At 37.9% G+C, this 20,566-nt stretch overlaps 1 protein-coding gene across 1 annotated transcript in view; it reads left to right on the top strand.

The window, feature by feature from the left end:
* The window catches only part of LOC134539287 (titin-like), a 299,819-nt gene that overhangs the window by 52,633 nt on the left and 226,620 nt on the right, over positions 1-20,566 (top strand). Inside the window, exons 10-17 of the mRNA XM_063381173.1 lie at positions 5-151; positions 7,520-7,669; positions 9,905-10,045; positions 13,256-13,411; positions 16,558-16,656; positions 16,751-16,948; positions 17,488-17,671; positions 19,697-19,789. Of these exons, the coding sequence (XP_063237243.1) occupies positions 5-151; positions 7,520-7,669; positions 9,905-10,045; positions 13,256-13,411; positions 16,558-16,656; positions 16,751-16,948; positions 17,488-17,671; positions 19,697-19,789 (1,168 nt within the window). The remainder of the gene's footprint in view (positions 1-4; positions 152-7,519; positions 7,670-9,904; positions 10,046-13,255; positions 13,412-16,557; positions 16,657-16,750; positions 16,949-17,487; positions 17,672-19,696; positions 19,790-20,566) is intronic.

Raw genomic sequence — 20,566 nt, 5'->3', positions numbered from 1 at the left:
GCAGGAGCAGCAGACGCCGCTGCACATCGCGTCACGCCTCGGCAACGTGGACATCGTGATGCTGCTGCTGCAGCACGGCGCGGCGGCCGACTCTGTCACCAAGGACCTGTACACGGCGCTGCACATCGCGGCCAAGGAGGGCCAGGAGGAGGTAAAGTACCTGGTGGGGCGCCGCATAATGGACCACGTCGACACGGCGTTCCTCATCGGACGCTTCTGGCGCCGGCGCCGCGAGTACTTCATCTGACGCTCCTTCCCGTGATCTGCTCCAGACCACGCCTGGCCTTTGATTTTTTTTTAATTTTTTTTCTAAACATATAATTGCAAAACATTCAGCGTCAAGCCCACCGCACACGGTACAATATTTTCTACTAGTTTGCTTGCTAGAATGCTTACTGGTTTCTGTACTGTTGTAGACTACAAGCTGAAACACCAGGCGCGCCACAAGTTTCTGCTGCACACGATTCTAGCTGCCTTACTAGTTTTCTTAAGAGAATATTCTCCACAACAAATTTTTATTGTGATAATTCACATTTTTTTTTACCGCATACAAGCAAGGCTCTTCTTTGTGTGCATTTATTAAGACGAGGAGTTGGTCACTGTTCCACTTCTTTCCATCCATGTTTATCACGACATGCGCGCTTAAAAGTGTAAACAACCCCTCGTGCTGTTTTCGTGAATTCTGATCGGCCACTCCTTAAATATTGGAACACACCAAGCAACGAAAATAGGACGCAGTCTATTACGCAAAACCAGTAGCCCAGCTCGTACAGCTACTAGTAGTATCCAGTTTGAATTCGAGTGAATAAACTAATAGTAGAGACAGTACGACTCCTAGCTTACAATATTGTAAGGAATATTGTACCGTGTGCGGCGGGCTTTAGTATACTCTGAATAATTTTTTAAATGAGATAAAACTATAAAGACTTTTTAAGAGGGCTAAAATTTTCGGACTCTCCATTGAACTAGGAAGTTCTGCAGACCTAGAGGTACGTTACATCTCGGGGGAGGGGGGTCGTTTGGTCGCAGGTTCGTACTCTCGCACCGTGGTTCATGATTGGACTGCAGTTGTTTGGGACACGCTAGGAGGGAAGTAAGAGAATCGGGTAGTGCCGATAACAAAAAAGCAAATGGAAAAAAGCAAACGTTGGTAGTTCAAACGTAAGGCTTTGGAATTTTAGCCGGTTGCCAAACGTATCATTCAACTCTCTGATTTTCGTCACTCCCAAAACTTGAGAGGCCACACACACCAAAGGCTAGTTTCATTTCTGTACAGACGAGTCCACGCAGCTTACCGCTGAAGGGAATCGATCCATGACCTAAAAGAGTCTTTAAATTAATAGTTTTTTTGGTTTGCTTTTTCTTCTCTGGTATTCCTTGCAGTGACAACCTCTCTCCTCTCTTTGTATTCATGGAAAACTGATTGCTTGAAAATTCTAACATGGGATTTCAAAAACTTTATCCATTTAATTTCACAACTCCCCAGGAAAATTTAGGCATTGGCGAAAACAGCACCATTGTAGGTAAACAGATTAAAAAAAAAAAAAAAAAAACAAGATTGTTAGTTCTTTGAGCAAAGCTAGTGAAATAAAAATTTTGAGAATGCAGTATTTTGAGGGGATTTTGGTGTCATTATTTGTACGCCTTGTTTATGAAAAGTTATTTTGACAATTATTTTGTTTGCCAGGTGAGGACCGGTGTCACATACAATGTTGATTTTTTCATTTTCTTGTCATCCCTATTATTTTATGGCCATTTCTTGTATTTTAATATGATACCTCTTTTTCATTTGTTGTTCTGTCACAAATATTTTCAACAGATACTCACTCTATGTAATAAAGTGGCATAGAAAGTGACAATCATTGTGAACACTTGCCCGACTTGTTATACCAATTATATTACATCTGATTAAATTCCTTTGAAAATATTGTTAAAATTTACTAAATAGCCATTAAATAATGTTAATGAAGAGAAACTGAAATAAAATCTACAGGGTTTGTGAGACAATTTAAGAAGGTGTTTAGCTACCGTATTTTCTGGCATACGAGACAAGAATTTTATGCGAGTTTAAAGTGCTTAAATTTTATGCTATTGCATGGAGTCCGGGTCAGGTATACTTACCACCGGTGTTGCATGAAGTAAGTTGACGAAAAGATAGTTTAAGAATGACTTGATATAGCTTGAGGCTGTTTTCGTTACCCTTGTATTCACACTTACAAACATCACATGTATCTGTTATGCATTACTTTATGGCATGGTCATTCTTTTTTTTCATGCTGCAGAATTCAGAAGCACGGTAGTTAAACGAATCTCCCTCCATTTTTTTTTATATGACAGCTTGCTGACAATTTCCAGGCATAGACCCTTCCCCTCATATTTCTGTAAGGGTGCATTGGGCAAAATAACCTCCCTCCCTGATGCTTCTGGGTAAGCAATGTTTAAAGGTTCAAATTAGTTTCCAGTTTTCATTTCTGAAAAATTGACCTCGTACGTGCAATGCCATCTTGTATGCCAGAAAAAAAAAACAGTAACTATGTATTTCTAAAATTGCAGTATTATCAATTAAGCTGTGAGAGTGTGAGATTAGAAAAACATTTTTAGTAAAGAGTAAGAAATTATTAAATAACATATCCTATTTGGATTGGTGCATTGGTTATAGTTCCCATAAGTTGTTTGTATAAATTATATTTTTATTATATAATAATATATTATATATATATTGGTAGGCTTTTGTTTGATTTAGTTCTGTTTTTAAGAAACTGTAATTATTTTTCTCCTGGAAAAATAAATTTTCAGTAAGTGGCATGACTATGAATTTTTAAGTTATCTGCATTGGTGTCTACCATTGGAGACACTTTTGTCAGGTAGCTACAGTTATGAAGACTTAAAATTTTTGACTTTCTCCATTACAGTAAACAAAATAATGAAATAAAAAGGAATCTAGAAAAATATTTTCCAACTGTAAATAATAATAGTACTACCATTTTGGCCAAAAGTACTTATATTTTGTGTAAAAGTGCATGAATGTTAATTGTTATTGTATGTGAAATACATACATAGTATTATTAGCGATAATTTGTATCTTATCTATTCAAAACCAAATTGTACCAAATTAATTTTGTTGTGAAATTGTTTAAATTTATATTTAAATTCAAGGTATTTTGTAACAGTAAATTAATTACAGTATTTACTATAATCTAAGATGCTATCAATTTTAAGATGCATTCTTTTTTTCATCCTCACATTTCTCCGAAAGAAAACATTTACCTACAAATGTAAGTTCCACTTCAATTTAAGCAACATATTTTTTAATTAAAGGTGAATGTTTTTAAATTCTTAGTAGTTTAATATACCCACAGCACTGCCCAGTGGGATGTTTGGCTCCCAGAATACAAACATAATGATTTTAAATTCGACGCAGTGAAAGAACTGGTGGCTAAGCTTAGCTGTGCAGAGGCTGTAGTTAAAAAAACAAATTAAGTATGTGTGCATTACCTTCATGCGTTAGCAAAAATATTTGACATCGGCAAAGTCTGACTCAGCAATAGGACGAAATAGTTAAGAATTCTTGATATTTGTTTCTTCTTAATGTGAGTAGGACTAGAATAAGATTCTCAAATGATGCTTGAAAAGAGTCAATGATAAAGTATGCAACTACATACTTTTATTGATTATTTTCATAAGTATATGCATAAAAATATATATTATTACACAACACTGTACAGTTTAATAAACCTAAAATCATTAAATGTCCTCAATTTGACGAAATTGACAGTTTTTTAATGGTTTGTGAATTGTACAAGTAATAACATTCTGATATTCCAATGTGCATTTCATCATATGTCTTTAGCCATGTTTGGAATAAATATAAAATATCAAAATATTGTTCATCCATCTAGAAAATTAAATTTCTTTACGATATTGTAGTCACGTGTTGCTGGTGGCCTCAGTAGAAATACTTCTTAAAACATCATCCATTTCAAGAAAAACCCATGTTCTGAACTCGAAAAATTCACAAAAGAGGGATGTATCTTACAATTAAATAACTTTGGTATTTTTTAAAATTCTAATTTTTTCATTTAATTTTATTGTTAATTGTGTGGTTTTCATGTGTACTGACTGCATTTTTAAAGCATACATGTACAGTGTAACATTGTTTTACATTGTATCTAGCTATATGTTTTTTTGAAATAATTCTTTCTTCTATTAATTTAATGTTACCTAAACCAGCTTTCTTTGTAATTATTTATGTTCAGCTTTTGTTCACTTTATCTATCAAAAATGTTTCTCCTAGTATAATTTTATTTCTGTAGCTCTAACTTCTGTTCTTTTTAAAGTTATCATATAAGATCAATAAACATTTCTTTGTTTTTTCTTTGTGTTGCTTTATTCTGTTTTTCTTTAATTTCAAACCTCAGACCAGCAAAAAATATTGATAAAATCTTTGATTTTGTACTAGCCACACGTTATACATTTTTATTTATTATTTATTTATAGTGTTTTAAAATTGTGAGGGCATACATTTAAAGCATCACAGATTATATTTAACGTTTCTAATATGTAGATATGTCCTTTCTCCTCATAGTTTTATGATATAAATTTTGAATTTGCTTATTTGACACTATTGAAATTTTTCTGTGAGTCTAAATAATTTCAAAATAGTATGGTTGATGGTCATTGCATGAGCAGCATACTAATTTTTTACATTCATAAATATTTATCTTATTTTCTTTTCTATTAATTTGCCTCTAGGTAATTTATTTGCTGTTTCATTTATCTTCTTATTCCTTCACTTCTTCCAGTTTCTCCTTTCCTTTCATCTTTTCCTTTAAGTGGTTTTCATTTTGTGTCTTGTACGTACTATTTTTCAATCTCTTTGTTCCTTTCTGCAGTATTTTAGTACTTCAGTTTAGCTTTCATAGTTTCGCAAGTGTGCCTGTTGTGTACCTTATGAGGAAGATCAATGTGTGTGTGTTACTGAAAGAAGGTTAAGCAAAAAAAAAATTGTTAATTGAACTCTGTTCAACATTTTTACTCTTGCTCGATGTTAACTTGCCTGAAAATTTTACATTAAATTTGCTGAAGAAGAAATTGGAAAATCAGAAGAACTAGTCCGCTGCGTAAAAATAACTTTGTGCTTACTTCCAGTTAGTTTACACGCTTATCGAAGAACTGGATGCCCCCTGAACTGACGTGTTATTGAGATAAGAGTGACTTATCCTGGATGTGACAAAAAAACAAGAGCCGTGGTTGGAGCAGTTGTATTGCGAAGAAGTGGGGTGGGGGAATGGGAATACCATGTGTAACCCCCTCCCTTAGTCACAGACAACTTTCACAATATTTTTCCCAAACATTTAAATTTGATAATGTAGGTATTAAAAAAGTCGAAAAAGGCAGGGAATTCGCTCTCATGTGTTTCGTATATTTGTAGAAACATGGGTATAGTGTCACACAGAGTGGAATGAATTGGGAAGAATAGGTTGAAGTACCTTGAGAAAACCTTCGGCAACGTCAGTCATGTGTTTTAACTTCCGAAAGCTTGAACCCCTTAGGGAGCCAGTAGGGAGATCGGCACGCTGAATGCACAGCTACCTCGGTCCCCTTTAAGAGGTTGTTTGGCCCACTCAATGTTTACCCGTGCCGTGACGCGATCCTTTCTCCGCAAACCACCTCCCGTGAACCCGCCAGCGTGCGTTCATCTGACCGGAGCGGAACCCGGAGGGCTCTCGGCCGGCGGCGAGGATCTCCCCTCCCTCCCCCTCAGCACGTCAGGTAAGCGCACGCTGTGATGCGGTAGCCTACAACTCACGTAGTTTCGGTTCCCTACCACGTTCGTGCAACTTCGGATTTCTCTCAAAAATTGAAATTAAAAAAAAATCAAAGGGTTAGGTTAGGTTAGGTCAGTCACAACATGCTTGAACTTCTGATTTAGCGGCTGAAGTGGCGTTAATACCAAATGCAAAACTTCGGAAAATCTTCGGAAATTCTTGCAGGGAACCGAAACTACGTGAGTTGTAGGCTTCCCGCTGTGATGACCTCCCTGCCTCTCCCCTCTCCCCGCCTCTCGCATGGTGTGCTGCCGGAGCCGGCACGGCACGGCACGGCACAATGTCCCCCCCCTCCCCCTCCAACCGCTTGGCTTGTGGCTTGTCTCCGGTTGCTGGGCTGCGGTGCCGTGTTTGTCGATCACGCATTCCGTAATTAGCGGTGGCGTCTTTGCTTGAACGAGTGACGATAGCGATTAAATTTAAAGTTGTTGTGAACTGTTACTACTATGTACAAATTCTAAGGATATGAAGATAATGTTGGTTCTAGCTGTTGATTTTATGTAATGTGTATATATATATATATATATATATATATATATATATATATATATATATATATATATATATATGTACATATATTTTTGTATTTTTACATTTTAAGTGAGTTTGATTAATTGTATTATTTTATTCTGTAACATGCCAGCTTTTTAACCAATATCCTTACTCTGTTACTTCTTATACTACCAGTATTTTTGGTACCTATTTTTTTTTTTATTTACCCCCTAAAACACCTTGTGTTTTTTATCCCAAAACATGTATGCAGATTTGAGTGAATTTATTTTGTTGCATAAATGGTTCTGTGGTTGGTATGAAATGTTGGTTTTCATTTGTGTTTTTCTTTGTTTAACATATGTCAGAGTGAGTCAGGAGAGTGAAAAATGTGAGAGATGTCACAAGGCTGAAAGTAGGAGAAGCATTTGTATTTCTTGTTCCGTTATTATGAACTAGACATCAGATACTTGCTTCACTAGACTTAGCTGCCTGATACAGGTTGTATGTGGATATATTCTGTAGGGGGTTTCGAGTATTTGAATTCAAAAATGGAATGATTTGATGTTTGAATCAAAATTTTGAACGAAATAATTTTTTTAATTACGTTCTGTTCTATTAGCTGTCAGCACCGTAAACCCTCACTTTCAGAAATTTTCATTTGTTTTCTGCAACATAGCGCATACATGCTTTAATGTGTTACAGATATGATAATAAAAAAAATACTCTCCTTCATTTCTGTAATTGATCTAGTGGATTAACAAAAAAAAACTACTAAAATTTAAAATTTTACTAGTTTATGGAAATGTATTTGCACTTTTTCTTTCTTTCTTGCATTAAAAAAAAAAAAACACTATTATGATTCCACGTAGGGTTTATCCAGCATATATTTCTCTCTTATTTTAAATTTTATTGAATTTGTGTTTTAATTTGTCTTGAATTCCAGTAAGTGTAAAAAAAAATAAAGTTTTACTCTATGTTCAGATTCAATTTTGAAAATTATTGATATTCATGAATGATTTGATCGGTTTGAAATTAAATTTGAATTTAAAAAAAAAAAACAGGATTTGCGGAAGCCATATACGTAGTTTCTTAAGGTGTGTAGATGTGTGTCGGCCTCTGTGGCGGTGACGGCAGTGCAGTCCCGCCGGTGCGGAGGCGGAGGGAGGTTGAGCGGAGCGGCACGGCGCCGTGTGTTGCAGGTGGCATCGGTGCTGCTGGAGCACGGGGCCTCGCTGACGGCGACCACCAAGAAGGGCTTCACGCCGCTGCACCTGGCGGCCAAGTACGGCAACCTGAAGGTGGCCAAGCTGCTGCTGCAGCGGGACGCTCCGGTCGACGCCCAGGGGAAGGTGCGTGTCCACGCGCGTAGCACCCGGTGGTGCCGTCCCTCACCATCCTTCCTCGACACTCCCCCAACAGAGACACATCATCGTCGTAACTCCAGTTCAGTCAATTTCACAGGAGAACTTATGAGTAGGGGCATGCACATTTCGCGAAAAGATTCATCAGAGACCAGCCGAAAGCCGAAACAACGTAGCACCGTCCGTGTTCCCGTGGTCGGGTGGGTTTCTTCCAGGTACACATGTCGATTTGTTACAACGCCGATCACATCAGGTCAGTGCGGAATCAAGCGCGTCCTGGAGTGGCCTCGGTAAAAACAAGGCGGCGACTTCTCTCCCGCAGACGGCCGCCAATCACGAGGAAGAAACCGCTAGTTGCGGGTATACCTCGTTGCAGTCTAGGGGACGTTAAGGTTATTTTTCGCGAAAAATGCCTGCCCCTACTCATGAGCTTTTGGAGCACGGTTTCGACTGGCAAAGATACCAGGTTTTATAATTTGTGAATAGAAAAGAGACTAAGTAGAGTTGACTTACGAGGATTTATCAGCATATGCACTATGGAAAAAATGAAAAAAAAAAAAAAAATACACCAAACACATCCGGAATATAAAACTGGGAAAATCTAGACTTACGAGGTTTTAGAAGTAAGCCGACGTCATGAATATTATCAGTTCACGACGAATAATTCACCAACGTTTCTGGTCGACATTGCAGTCGCCATCATCAGGGAGCAGGCACCTGCTGAGTAGGCAACTGCTCCCTGATGATGGCAGACTGCAATGTCGACCAAAACGTTGGTGAATTATTCGCCAAGGACACGGCTACAACCCAGAAGCCAAGCTACTTCAGACAATGGCAGTGAAAGCCTGCGAACATTATTATTATCATCAGTTCAACTGTCGTGAATTAGCCACAAGTTTATTTTTTTGCACGATCATGCAGAATAAGTGGTCAGAAGACTTGTTCGGTGACTTTAAAAAAAGGACCATTTGTGTATGTATTTCTCATTTGTTTGTGCTTGGAGCGTGGACATGTCACAGTGTTTTTCTTTTTTTGTTCGTTGGTTGGATGCGGGACGAAACTTTCTCCTTGCTTGTGTGTCCAACAAAGAACAGTAAAGATTTATATGGCCGCCTAGACACAAGTTGGTGCTGGGCGCTGCTAGAATTCACCAATTTTCGGGTGCATATAACTGCTTCATAGCAATGTCTTTGTTCCGTGACTACGGAAGTTAAAGAATTCACCCGAAAATTGGTGAATTCTTTAACTTCGTAGTCACGGAACAAAGACATTGCTATGAAACAGTTATATGCACACAGAAAAGTTTAAAAAAAAAGAATATCATTTATATTTTTGTGATCCATGTACTAATTCAAAGGCATTGCTTCTTAATCTAAAGAATTTTTTAAAAAACAATTTTGTTAATATTATTTTTAAGAGAATTTTTTTTCGTTTCGTCATCAGAATAATACAATATTAAATTTTATTGCAAGAAATTTATTGTTAATCATATTGTCTGGCCCTCTGATTATTTCAAAAAGTAATGTATCTAGTCCTCGTAAAGAGAGATGTTGGCCATCACTGTATTAACTCATGTATAGCAACAAGATTATCTTGAGAATTGTGATAAAACCAAAATAACACCAAAAGGCATTTCGATACTCTACATAGCGCCAAAATAGTTCAAAACACAAAATTTATTAATGTCATTTTTGGTTGCAGTGTGTTTCAAAGTGTATACCTATTCAGAAGAAATAATGTACTTACGTATTTTGGTTGTGCATCTCTTATTGAAATTCTTTAAAATTACAAATGCTTGCCAATTTATTTTTATTGCTCTGAAATAATCACTTTTAGACCAAAGTACCTATATTACAAATTATTTTATTTTGTAAAATTGAATCATTTTAACATTACACAAATTTTGTAGAATATGTGTTACAAAACATAATTCAAAAAGAAGGGAAAAAACAGACAACAGAAATCGCCTGTTAAAATAAGGAAATTATACAAAAAATTGGTTGTCTATAAAGTCAGTTTACGGACGATAGTTTAACGTGACGTCATAACAAAACATTGATGAATGATAGATGCGGCGCAAGCGTACAATGAGCGTAACGGGACAATGTGCGTAACGGGACACTTTTTCGTGCGTGCAGCTGGCGTTCATCGATTTATTAGACGTTGTCACGTCAAAAATGAAAGCATAACCTCTCCGCTGTACTGGTGCCTATGTGCTTGCAGAACGGCGTGACGCCGCTGCATGTCGCCAGCCACTACGACCACCAGAACGTGGCCTTGCTGCTGCTCGACAAGGGCGCTTCCCCGCACGCCACGGCCAAGAACGGCCACACTCCGCTGCACATAGCGGCCAGGAAGAACCAGGTAGCGCCCGTCTCGCCTCGACTTCCCTAGCGTGCCCTCTTGATACTGGTGACGACCCACAAGCCACCAGCACACAGTTTGCCACACACTTTCTCTCTAACTCACTCTCTCTCTCCCTCTCTATCTCTCTCTATCTCTCTCTCTCTCCCCCTCTCTCTCTCCCCCTCTCGCTCTCCCCCCTCTCTCTCCCCCTTTCTTTCTCTCCCTCTTTATCTCTCTATCTCTATCTCTCTCCTTCTCTCTCTTTCCCGCTCTCTCTCCCTCCCTTCTCTCTCTCTCTCTCCTTCTCTCTCTCTCCCTCTCTCTCTATCTCTCTCCCTCTCTCTCTCTCTCTCTCTCTCCCCCTCTCTCTCCCTCTCTATCTCTCTATATCTCTCTCTCCCTCTCTCTCTCTCTCTCCCTCTATCTCTCCCTCTCTCTCTCTCTCTCTCTCTCGCCATTCGAGGAATGAATCAGGTTTAGTGTCTCGTTGACGTCGAGGCTTTGAGGCCCCCCGTGTACCCGGGCACACGTACAGTGTGCAGAGCTTCAGAAAAAAAACCACAAGGTTGGAAAACTGCTCAAGGTATCCGAGTGGCGTGTGTTTACGAAAACGCTGAGAGCGGCTAAGTAGTTCTGTTTCTGTGTTTCCTTTCTAATTTGTATTTTTAAGAGAGTTAAAATGGATAAAATACTTGTTTTCAGAATAATTTATATGCGTAAAACTCCTGGCAGAGATGCATGAAAGCACTCAAGGGTCTTGCATTACACCTTTAGCCTATTTTCTCCACCGTATAATCTTATGGTCACCACTCTAATCTCATATTTGTCCTATGCACGATAATTTAGGCAGGATACCAGTGAGCGTCACACTTATCATACTGCCTCACTAACACAGATACATTCATGAATATGTGGACCCCTTAAGAGATGGTTGGGATTAAAATAGTGAAATTGAGAAATTGCATTGGTGAGGGAAAGGGAATTATCTCAAAAGTCTTACTAGCTTCTGGCAAAGTCAGTCGTTTCCCCCTTGTGTAAAATTAAAATTTGACCTCGCACGAGAATTGAAACCTGGATTGCCTAAGTGGTAGACTGTTTCCTAGACATCTGCGAATTGTGATTTTTCAGTTCGAATCAAATTTGAATCGAATTTCAAAAAAATTCACGAGTTTCGAATTTTTTTCGAATCGAATTTGAGAATATAAAAATAAAATTGAAAAAATAAAAATAATTAAAAAAGCGGGAATGTGAAAATAAAGGGAAGACCATAAAAAGTATCACAGTTTACTTTATTTAGCATGTTTGACTTTCAAGGATAAAAATGTTAATAAAAATATAGCATAAGGAAAATGTACAAAAAAAATAACAAATTTACCGTTTTTATCATTTAAGCATCGCACATCTTATTCTAAAATAAAGTTTGAAAATTAGGGGTGAGACCATGGGTGCTACTATTATGCAAATAAAAAACACATGTAAAGTAATCCATAAAAACAAAACCTATTCATGGAAAGTACGTTTATTTAAAAAATAAAAAGTAGACTTTGCGAGAGCACGCCAAATAATTAAAAATAATGAGTGATGCAATGAAACCATTTTATTCAACGTAAAAAAAAGAAACCTGTAACAAGAACGTGATTTGTAACTATACGCATAACGATCGTTCCTACCAGAGCGTGCGCGTGCATGCAGTCTGCGAGCTATCGATATCGATCTTCGACTACGTGCGCGCACTCTATATGGTAATACAGGAATCAACACAACCAAACTGGCGCTGCTTACGTTTTATAAGCGGTATAAAGCGACTCCCGAGACGTTAAAGATGAAGTTTATAACTTTTAAAAACGTCTTTAAAACACGATTTACTCATCAGATTACTTTGTAATAGGATTAATTAAGATAGTATGCAGTTTTATCAGAATGAACGGCATAAACTGCGTAAAGCAATAGGTGCGTTGTAAACAACGGAAATTTATTGCATTACATCAAATTACGTTAAAACGGAACAGAAATAAAATGGTTCAAATAACGGGAAAACGTAAATAACGGTTACGTAAATAAGGGGTTTCGCTGTATAATTTTTGTAAGTGAAAAATGTAATCGTCCATTTACATTACTTTAAAACACTTTGGGCCGGGGGGGGGGGGGGGGGGGGTGATGTCTTATATTAGTGTATCCGGGCCAGATTTTGCAAGTCGAATTATTGTAAAATGAATTCGATTTGAATTGACGAATCGAATATCAAAAAATTTGAACTCGAATTCGGAAATTTCGAATATTCGCAGAACCCTACTGTTTCCCTTATCGTCTGAGAGAGCTGGTCTATTCAGCTTAACTTTTGTAATGGTGTGTCTGCTCAGAGATGGGGCTTTGTTTTATTTGTCTGTGTCTTTCTGTGAGTACCAGACTTACGTACTTGTTTGAAATTCAATATAAGTCCTTTTCAGATGCAGTTTACATCAAGGTGTTTAGATCATAAATAATAATTTACTTTGTCTGTGCATCTGCTATTGAAATACTAATAAGTACAAATACTTGCTGATCTATTTTTAATATTCCGAAATAATTAGTTTTAGTCCAATTAATTAAAATTAATTTGTTGTAAATATGCAGCATGTTAACATTATACTATTTTTTGTAGAATAATCATTACAAAATGGAATTTATAAAATACCAAAATTTCCTTTTGTGTATACAAATGAAAATGATCTAAAAATAAAACCATATCATCTTGTGCATTAACTTTTTGAAAATAAACTATCTTGGAGCTTATTTTTTCATTGTGTTCGTGGCATGGGGAAACAATGCAAGACTAATAGCTAGAGACCCGGAAATTTCGCGTATTGTTTGGCCTCGGGATAGGATTCAAAGTTATAGGTGTGCTCGACCCATGTTTACTTTCCCATTGGTTGATTTCTTAGCGAGAACATTTTTATCCTTGTTATTTGGCACTACCTGATTCGCTTACTTCTCTCCTAGCTGGGCATCATTGGCTCACGGTCGTAGACGGGCGTGTCCAAACAACTGCGGTCCAATCATGAACACAGTGTGACAGTGTGGAGGTTAGCATTCTAGCTTGCGACTAAATGAATCCGCGAAATTTCCGGGTCTCTACCAATAGCAGTCTCCAGGATACACACGGTGGTCACTGGGGTTGGTAGTTTGTTCTTCGCCACGCAGCGACGCTTGCCTCAGCGTGTGTGTGAGACGTGACGTGACGTGTGCCAGATGGACATAGCGACCACACTGCTGGAGTTCGGGGCCAAGGCCAGCGCGGAGTCGAAGGCCGGCTTCACGCCGCTGCACCTCAGCTCGCAGGAGGGCCACACCGACATGTCCACGCTGCTCATCGAGCACCACGCAGACACCAACCACAAGGCCAAGGTGAGGGGGCGCAGCGTCCCGCCCCGCCGCACTGGACATTCGCTCTCTGCCACGTGAACCGATGCCAGGTGTAGGCCATAGAGCACAGAGGTTTCAGACGCAACTCTGTAATGTTTCAGAAAAAAATTACGTTTCTGTAAGTTCGTAAAAACGTTTTTGATAAAAAAAAAATCAGAATTATTGTATGCTGTAAAGGGAAATGTTAAATTACTCTTTGGGAAATAGTGCATCTTCATGTTGTATTTACTCAACAGCATAATATATTTTTACATCTAAGACAAAACCGAAGGTTGTCGCCTTGGTTTCAAGTGACTTCTGTCAAAACCTTCTTTTTTAAAATTTAGTACTAATATTCCGGCACTTTTAAAACACAGGACATAATTCAGTGGAATACCCGAAAGCAATAGTGACAGGCTGCTACAGATGGTTTCTTGTTTGAAATAACGTGTGTTTAGTGTTAAATTAGTGTTTTCAGAATGACTGCAACTGAAATGATACTTCAGTAGATACTATTATATGGTCTTGAAAAGATTGAAAAATATTAAAATTAAAAAAATAGTAAATACTTTTTATAACTTAAAATGGCAAAGAAAATAAGATAAATAAATAAAATAAGACATTTGATTGATAAGTGAAATAAAACTAATCTCTGTCGCAAAGTACTCGAGTAGTATCACTCTGGAAACATTGCACGTTTTATCCCGGACAGCAAACTAAGAGTTAGACGCTCTATAGGTTGGGGTGTTACGAGAACAGGCTCTAGGTTGCGTGGTTATGCATAGAGGCTTAAGGCAACGGAACCTTCTTGTCTGTAGTGGGCTCAGAAACCTCTCGGCTACCGACTCTTGTGTTTGCAAGTTTGTGTGATGCTGGGGAGTTTGTATGAAACACGCGGCTTCATGCCCCGGGAGCGAGACGCGTTAACAATCTCAGTTACTCTAGGAGCCGCTATGGGGATAGGGTAGCGATAGTCCGATTGTCAGCTCTCGTGGATTTTTGACACTGGGGAATGGGAGGGAGATTCAAGTTTTGGTGTAGAGTTTTACAGTCAAGTGAACTTAACTTGAGAGGTGCGTAAGGCAATTGCAGATGAAGAGATCACAGTTGCAATGTGATAAATTTGGTTATACTGTATTGTTAGTTTAGTTCATGTTTAATGTGCATCATACACAGTGAATCATTCAGATGCTTGAAGTTACTGTGTTATTATATAAGTGAGAAAGCTACTTTTGAGAGCTCAACATTTTTAGATACAATTTTTAGTAAAATTTCTAAAGCTTTACTGCTTCAAATAAAAATTTTTTTTTCAAAAAATGGTGAACGTTGTAGTGGTATTTACTACGAAATATTATTTCAGAACCATTTCTCTTAAATGACAATTGTTTTCCTTCATTCATTCTTATTTCAATTATTTTCAATATAAAAAGCCCTGACAAGCATTTTTGTAATAGGTTTTAGGAGTGAATGTTATTTTTCTTAATCCAAGACGCATGCTTATTATTAGAGTCAAGATTTTGTGGTGTTATTTTAAGACAAATTTCGGTGTAAAGAAATAAAGATTTCGGTGTTATATGGTTTTATTTTTTTGCTCAAAATACCCATGGCAAAATTTTCTTGCTTTTCTGTACGACATGCAAATTTATTAAAACAAATATTAATAAACACTAAAACCTCATGATCTAATTACAATAAAGTTCATTTGCAAATTCATAAATTCAAACTTTTAAATAACTACTAAAAATTTCAGACTTAATTACAATCACATACACTACACAATTACACAATTAAGCACTTCCAAAGTGCTATTATAACGGTTTTATTGAAATGCTATCATAGTTAAATTTTCCGCATTTTCTGGAGTGAGACGTTGTCTTCTGTCACTAACTACCAGTGAGTACCTGGAAAATGAACGTTCTGCCTCAACATTTGATGTTGGGAACCAGATTGCCCTTAAACTGGCTTGAGCAAATTCACTGTAGTCCCCTTTAAGGGAGCAAAGACCTTTGCAACATCAATTTGGCTTGTTTCTGGCAATGAAAGTTCATCCTCAATTATTTTTTTGAAAGCAACGTAGCCATGTATGAATGGTAAGATGGGAAACAGAAGGCAAGTTATGCAGAGACTTCTGTAGGTTTGCATCTTCTATGCTAACCCTACTCACATTTCTTGGGTTGAACAGCAAATTAATGGCATTGAAGACTCTTGGACAAGGATGTCGTTTAACAGATATGTTTTTCCTCAAACGCTTATGTTTCTCACTCGCGACATGTTTCACAAACGTATCGCGTCTCTCGTAGTCAAGCCTGCAGTTACAGAATTTGCACGTTAAAATTCTATCACTGAAATAAAATCCTTCGCTGGAAAATTCTTACGATCGGTCACTGGCAGAAACCTTCGTTTTAGGCATTGTCAAAAATTTTTAATCACATAGGAAGAATTTAACCTCTTAATACGCAAAAACTTGCCGTTCTGGAAAGATCAAAACAATGGAGAATAGATGCGAATACAAAACATACCGAATACCAACATACGTACGTGAAAATTAATACCAACATAAACATGTACTATTTATTATTTACAATCGTTACGTTAAGCGGGGTTAATATTATTTTCGTACCCTACGTACTTTACTTTAAATAAACAGTAAAAGCAATGCGCTTTAGTGTGTAATATTTTAATGATTAAAAACGTAATCTTAGAAAAACATATTTTGGACGTTTGTTATTTTTGTATTTACAGAAACCTAACCACGGCCATTGTATCATAGTTATCAACATCTTAAATTATTATGGTACACAAGATTACCGTTTAAAGAAAATATTACGTTAATTCCGAGACTTCATTTTAAAATCTGTAATGAATCACCGTCGCATATAATATATATGGCTGCTAGTTACTGTTAGAAATATTTGATTTTGCTGAAGATAGTGAATTGTCCTTACAGAATGGGAAAAAAACGTAAATAATCAGGATAGACGAAATTTCGTGACATATCGCGGATTTCGTACAATTTCGTTTTATTTCGTGTTTTCAAGCGGTTTTCGGTGTTATTTCGTTTTATCGCGCATTACCATATAATCGTGCCTCTACTTATTATACGTTTCTCATCACACAGAAAATTAGAGTTACGATGATGCGTGTTCCAGAATGGATTGACCCCGCTGCATCTGTGTGCCCAAGAGGATCAGGTGAATGTGGCGGCCATCTTGGTGAAGAACGGCGCCGAAGTTGATTCCACGACCAAGGTTAGCGCGTGTGGCGTGAGGGGGTGGTTCGTGCCGGAGCGTTGAAGCCGGGGAGTATGCAACGAGGGGCGCGTGTGTCTTGTGTGTCCGGCAGGCGGGGTACACACCCCTGCACGTGGCGGCGCACTTCGGCCAGAGCAACATGGTGCGGTTCCTGCTGCAGCAAGGGGCGGACGTGAAGGCCAGCACGAGCGTCGGCTACACGCCCTTGCACCAGGCCGCGCAGCAGGGCCACGCCACCATCGTCAACCTGCTGCTGGAGCACGGCGCGCAGCCCAACGCCCTCACCAGCGTGAGTGCCCCTCCTCCACGACCCCGCGTCCCTCACACCTTGTCACCTTTCTCCCTCACCTTTATCCTCTACGCATTCTCCCTCAACCCCACTTCCCTCACACCTCGTCACCTTCCTCTTGACCCTTCCTCTTGACCCTTTATCCTCTACGCATTCTCCCTCAACACTATATCCCTCACACCTCGTCACCTTCCACTGGACCCTTCCTCCTTCACCTTTATCCTTTACGCATTCTCCCTCAACCCCATATCCCTCACACCTTATCATCTACCAACAATTTACCCCTTATCATGTGCACCATTATTCCTCACCACTTACTGCTTATCCGTTCTTTACTTATTTGTTCTTATGACAACATTTCTTAGTAGTGAGGGAAATTGTTTTAACAAAATTTTGATTTAATGATATACATACTCAGCACAAGGATTAATTGTAGTGTAATGATAAATAAACTGTGATCTGGAAACCATCTGAGTGCCAGTTAAACTTGACCGTGGGCTGTAGACCCGACACACGTCACCGGGCCTGTCTCCTTGCAGCAAGGGCAGTCGCCGCTGTCGATCGCCCAGAAGCTGGGCTACATCAGCGTGGTGGAGAGCCTGAAGACGGTCACCGACCCGTCGGTCCTGACCAACGGCGTGGCGGGCACGGACGAGAAGTACAAGGTCGTCGCCCCAGAGACCATGCAGGAGACGTTCATGTCCGACTCCGAAGATGAAGGAGGTAATGTAATTTTTGAACGGCATCCGCCCTTCGTTGTCGTAGGTCGTGAAGCCCAGACTGTGCATGTGTTGGGGCCCTTTAGGAGGTTGCCGCAAACTGTTCTTTGTCCTGTCCTTTTTGGTGTTTGGAGTTCACCTTGAGCTGCCTTTGGACTTCTGGTAGCTGATTGGTTCACGACAAACTTGAGGTGCAATCAGTCATCCTAAGGCATAAACTTTCTGTTGGTTGTTGAGTTGATTTCAGAGGCCGTGTGGTCTATGTTCGTGTATGGGTTGTCAGCGAGATATGGTGAACAACACTGTTGTATTAATTTCTGCTGAAGTTATTCTTTGCTCTTACACATTTACCATAATATGTTTTCTGGTTGAATTAGAAATTCATGTTTCACAGAGACCTCAGCACACTAGTTCATCATCACTGTCGCTAAAATTTTTTTATAGATATTTTGTAGTTTGGTAGAGGGGATGGAAATAGTCTCATCAAATTTTTCTTTATGAAGCTTTTAGAAATGTCTTTTAAAATCCTGTTTAGTACAATTAAAGAAACACATTTAGCATTTGTTTATTGCTGCTGAGAGGTAGAACTTCTGAATGGACACAAGGAAAAATTGAGGTTCCGTTATGTGGCTGTTCCAACAATTATATGATTTTTGATGTGCAATTACTTGTCACTGGTGTAAAGGTAGCAGTATTTTTTTTTTGTAACTGTGTGTTTTACGTAAAGTATGATGTCAGGTCTTATTCATGAATGGCTAATGGCTACTTGACAGTTTCATAGTTTGTATTTTTTTCTGATACATAAATACTTTGCATTTGAGATGTGTTGTGTATAATTGCATGGCTTGTAATTTATCTTACCGTTTGTAAATGCTACTTGTTTTTATAAAATATTCTGGAGAGATTGTGTTTTTAGTTTGTTTTGATTTAATTCTCAATATGTGTGTGTGTGCTCTCCTTGTGTTTTTTCCCTTTACCAAGGCACAAGCATTTCATGCTTATTAGCAGCATTGTATGCGCAATGCTCCGGCGATAGCAGTATTTGGCTTTTTCGTACATAATGAAAGTTCACCCATTTTAAATCTTTGATACGCAAGGGATGATTATTGTTATTCATTTTAAGTCAGTAATCCATTACCAAGTCCAAAATTCAGATGTGTCACTTGTATTTTAACGGGGGATCAGAAATTCGGCCAGTACAGTAGAAGCTCTTTAATCTGGCATGTTCGGGTCTACTGCGATGTGGGATCAGCAAATTTTTTTACAGATTATCGAACTTAAATATAGTTTTAACAGGACTAATACCAAGAAATACTGATATAGTATAGCAATATTTAAAATTGTTTTTCAATAAGCTGCTCTGTGGCAAGAAAAAAAAAAGCATTACTGTTTAAAAATTCTCTGATTTGTATTTAAAATTCTCTGATAACATGTTGTGTCCGTCAAAAAATGCCCGAATCCACCCAGAAATATTTAAATATAAACGGCTGGAATTGGAGCTGGACTGCAGAAGAATGCCAGATCATTGAGTTAACTGTAATTAGGGAAACACAACCCTTCTGTTATAAAAATAAGGGCTGTTCCGATACCTGATAGCGATATCAGATATCGGTCTATATTCAACTCTAGTCCGATACCAAGGTATTATTTATTCATATAATGTGGCCAATAATTGTGAATGTTGATTGTAGTATCAGGTATCGGTGATGGTATCGGGGTATCAGTAGTGGTATCATGAATTAGTATCCATAATGAAGGTATCGGAATAGCCCTAATAAAATTGTATTTTTTAATAAGTAAAGATAATATTTTTATTTTTTGGCAGAATATAACTTTTTTAAGGTACATATCTATATTTCAGCGAGTTGGGTTTTCAAGAGACACACTGGGGTAAATATTAAGTGACGTATCGTGTAAAAGAATTTCAAAGGTTTAATTTCCCCTCTTTTGAAAATCGAACCAGTATTGTCCTGAACAGCGCAGGCAGTGAGAGGTGTGTGTGACGACGGCAATTGGTCTCAATTTGAAGGTGACGAAGCATCGGATTCTGGGATTTATGGCAAACCTGTTCACGCCCGACATGTCTACTTGCCGTTCTATGAGGGCCAAATGCTGCTCACGCGTAAGTTAAAGCACGCTCACCACGGCTTCCTTTCTGTCCATATCCTCTGCCCCAACTATCGCTCTGTACGTGTATCTTCCACCCGCTTACTCAGTAGGGGTTCTGCAGTTCAACAGGTTGATATACGGTGGCATTTACACTTGCTTGTATTTGTTCTGCTTCTGATACGGAAATATTAACTATAAATGAGTTTTGTATATACAAACTTGCTACGCAGGATTTCTCTTTTTAAGGGAGTGATATGGCTGGCATTGTATTTGCATTGTTTATAAATTCAGATTCGGACTTAACGTAATCTTTGAACAACTGGTGTAATATTTTATTTTTTTCTGAAATCTGAATATGAGACAGTGCTTTGCATTAATTTTTTTTTCTTTAAACCACTTGTTATAATATTACGTTCATTTTAGAAATTTTGTGGGCAGCATTTTTTTTAAGTAGTATTTGAACTGTTTTTAATGGTCGTTAATTTTAATGTGATGAACTAAGACAGTATAATCTATTCTTGTTTGAATATATAAAAAGTTGTGAATTTTGTATTTTTTTTTTAATTTTCAATTAAACTTAATAACATGTGGTTATTTTATATTTTGAACTATCTTCTTTTTCCTATAATCTTAAATATTCATATTTTTATTTAATATTATTTTGTATACTGTCTTATTTTTTCTAGTGTTCATAATATTATTATTTAGAGATTGTCACATTTTTATAACTGTTTTATATTCTGGTAAATTCATTGTTAAATTTTGCTGATCGTTTAAATCTGATTTAATT

The sequence above is a fragment of the Bacillus rossius genome, chromosome 15 (assembly GCF_032445375.1).
Source record: "Bacillus rossius redtenbacheri isolate Brsri chromosome 15, Brsri_v3, whole genome shotgun sequence".
NCBI classification, from domain to species: Eukaryota; Metazoa; Arthropoda; class Insecta; order Phasmatodea; family Bacillidae; genus Bacillus; species Bacillus rossius.
The sequence above is the reverse complement of the archived record's forward strand: the minus strand, read 5'-3'. Positions and strand labels throughout refer to the sequence as shown.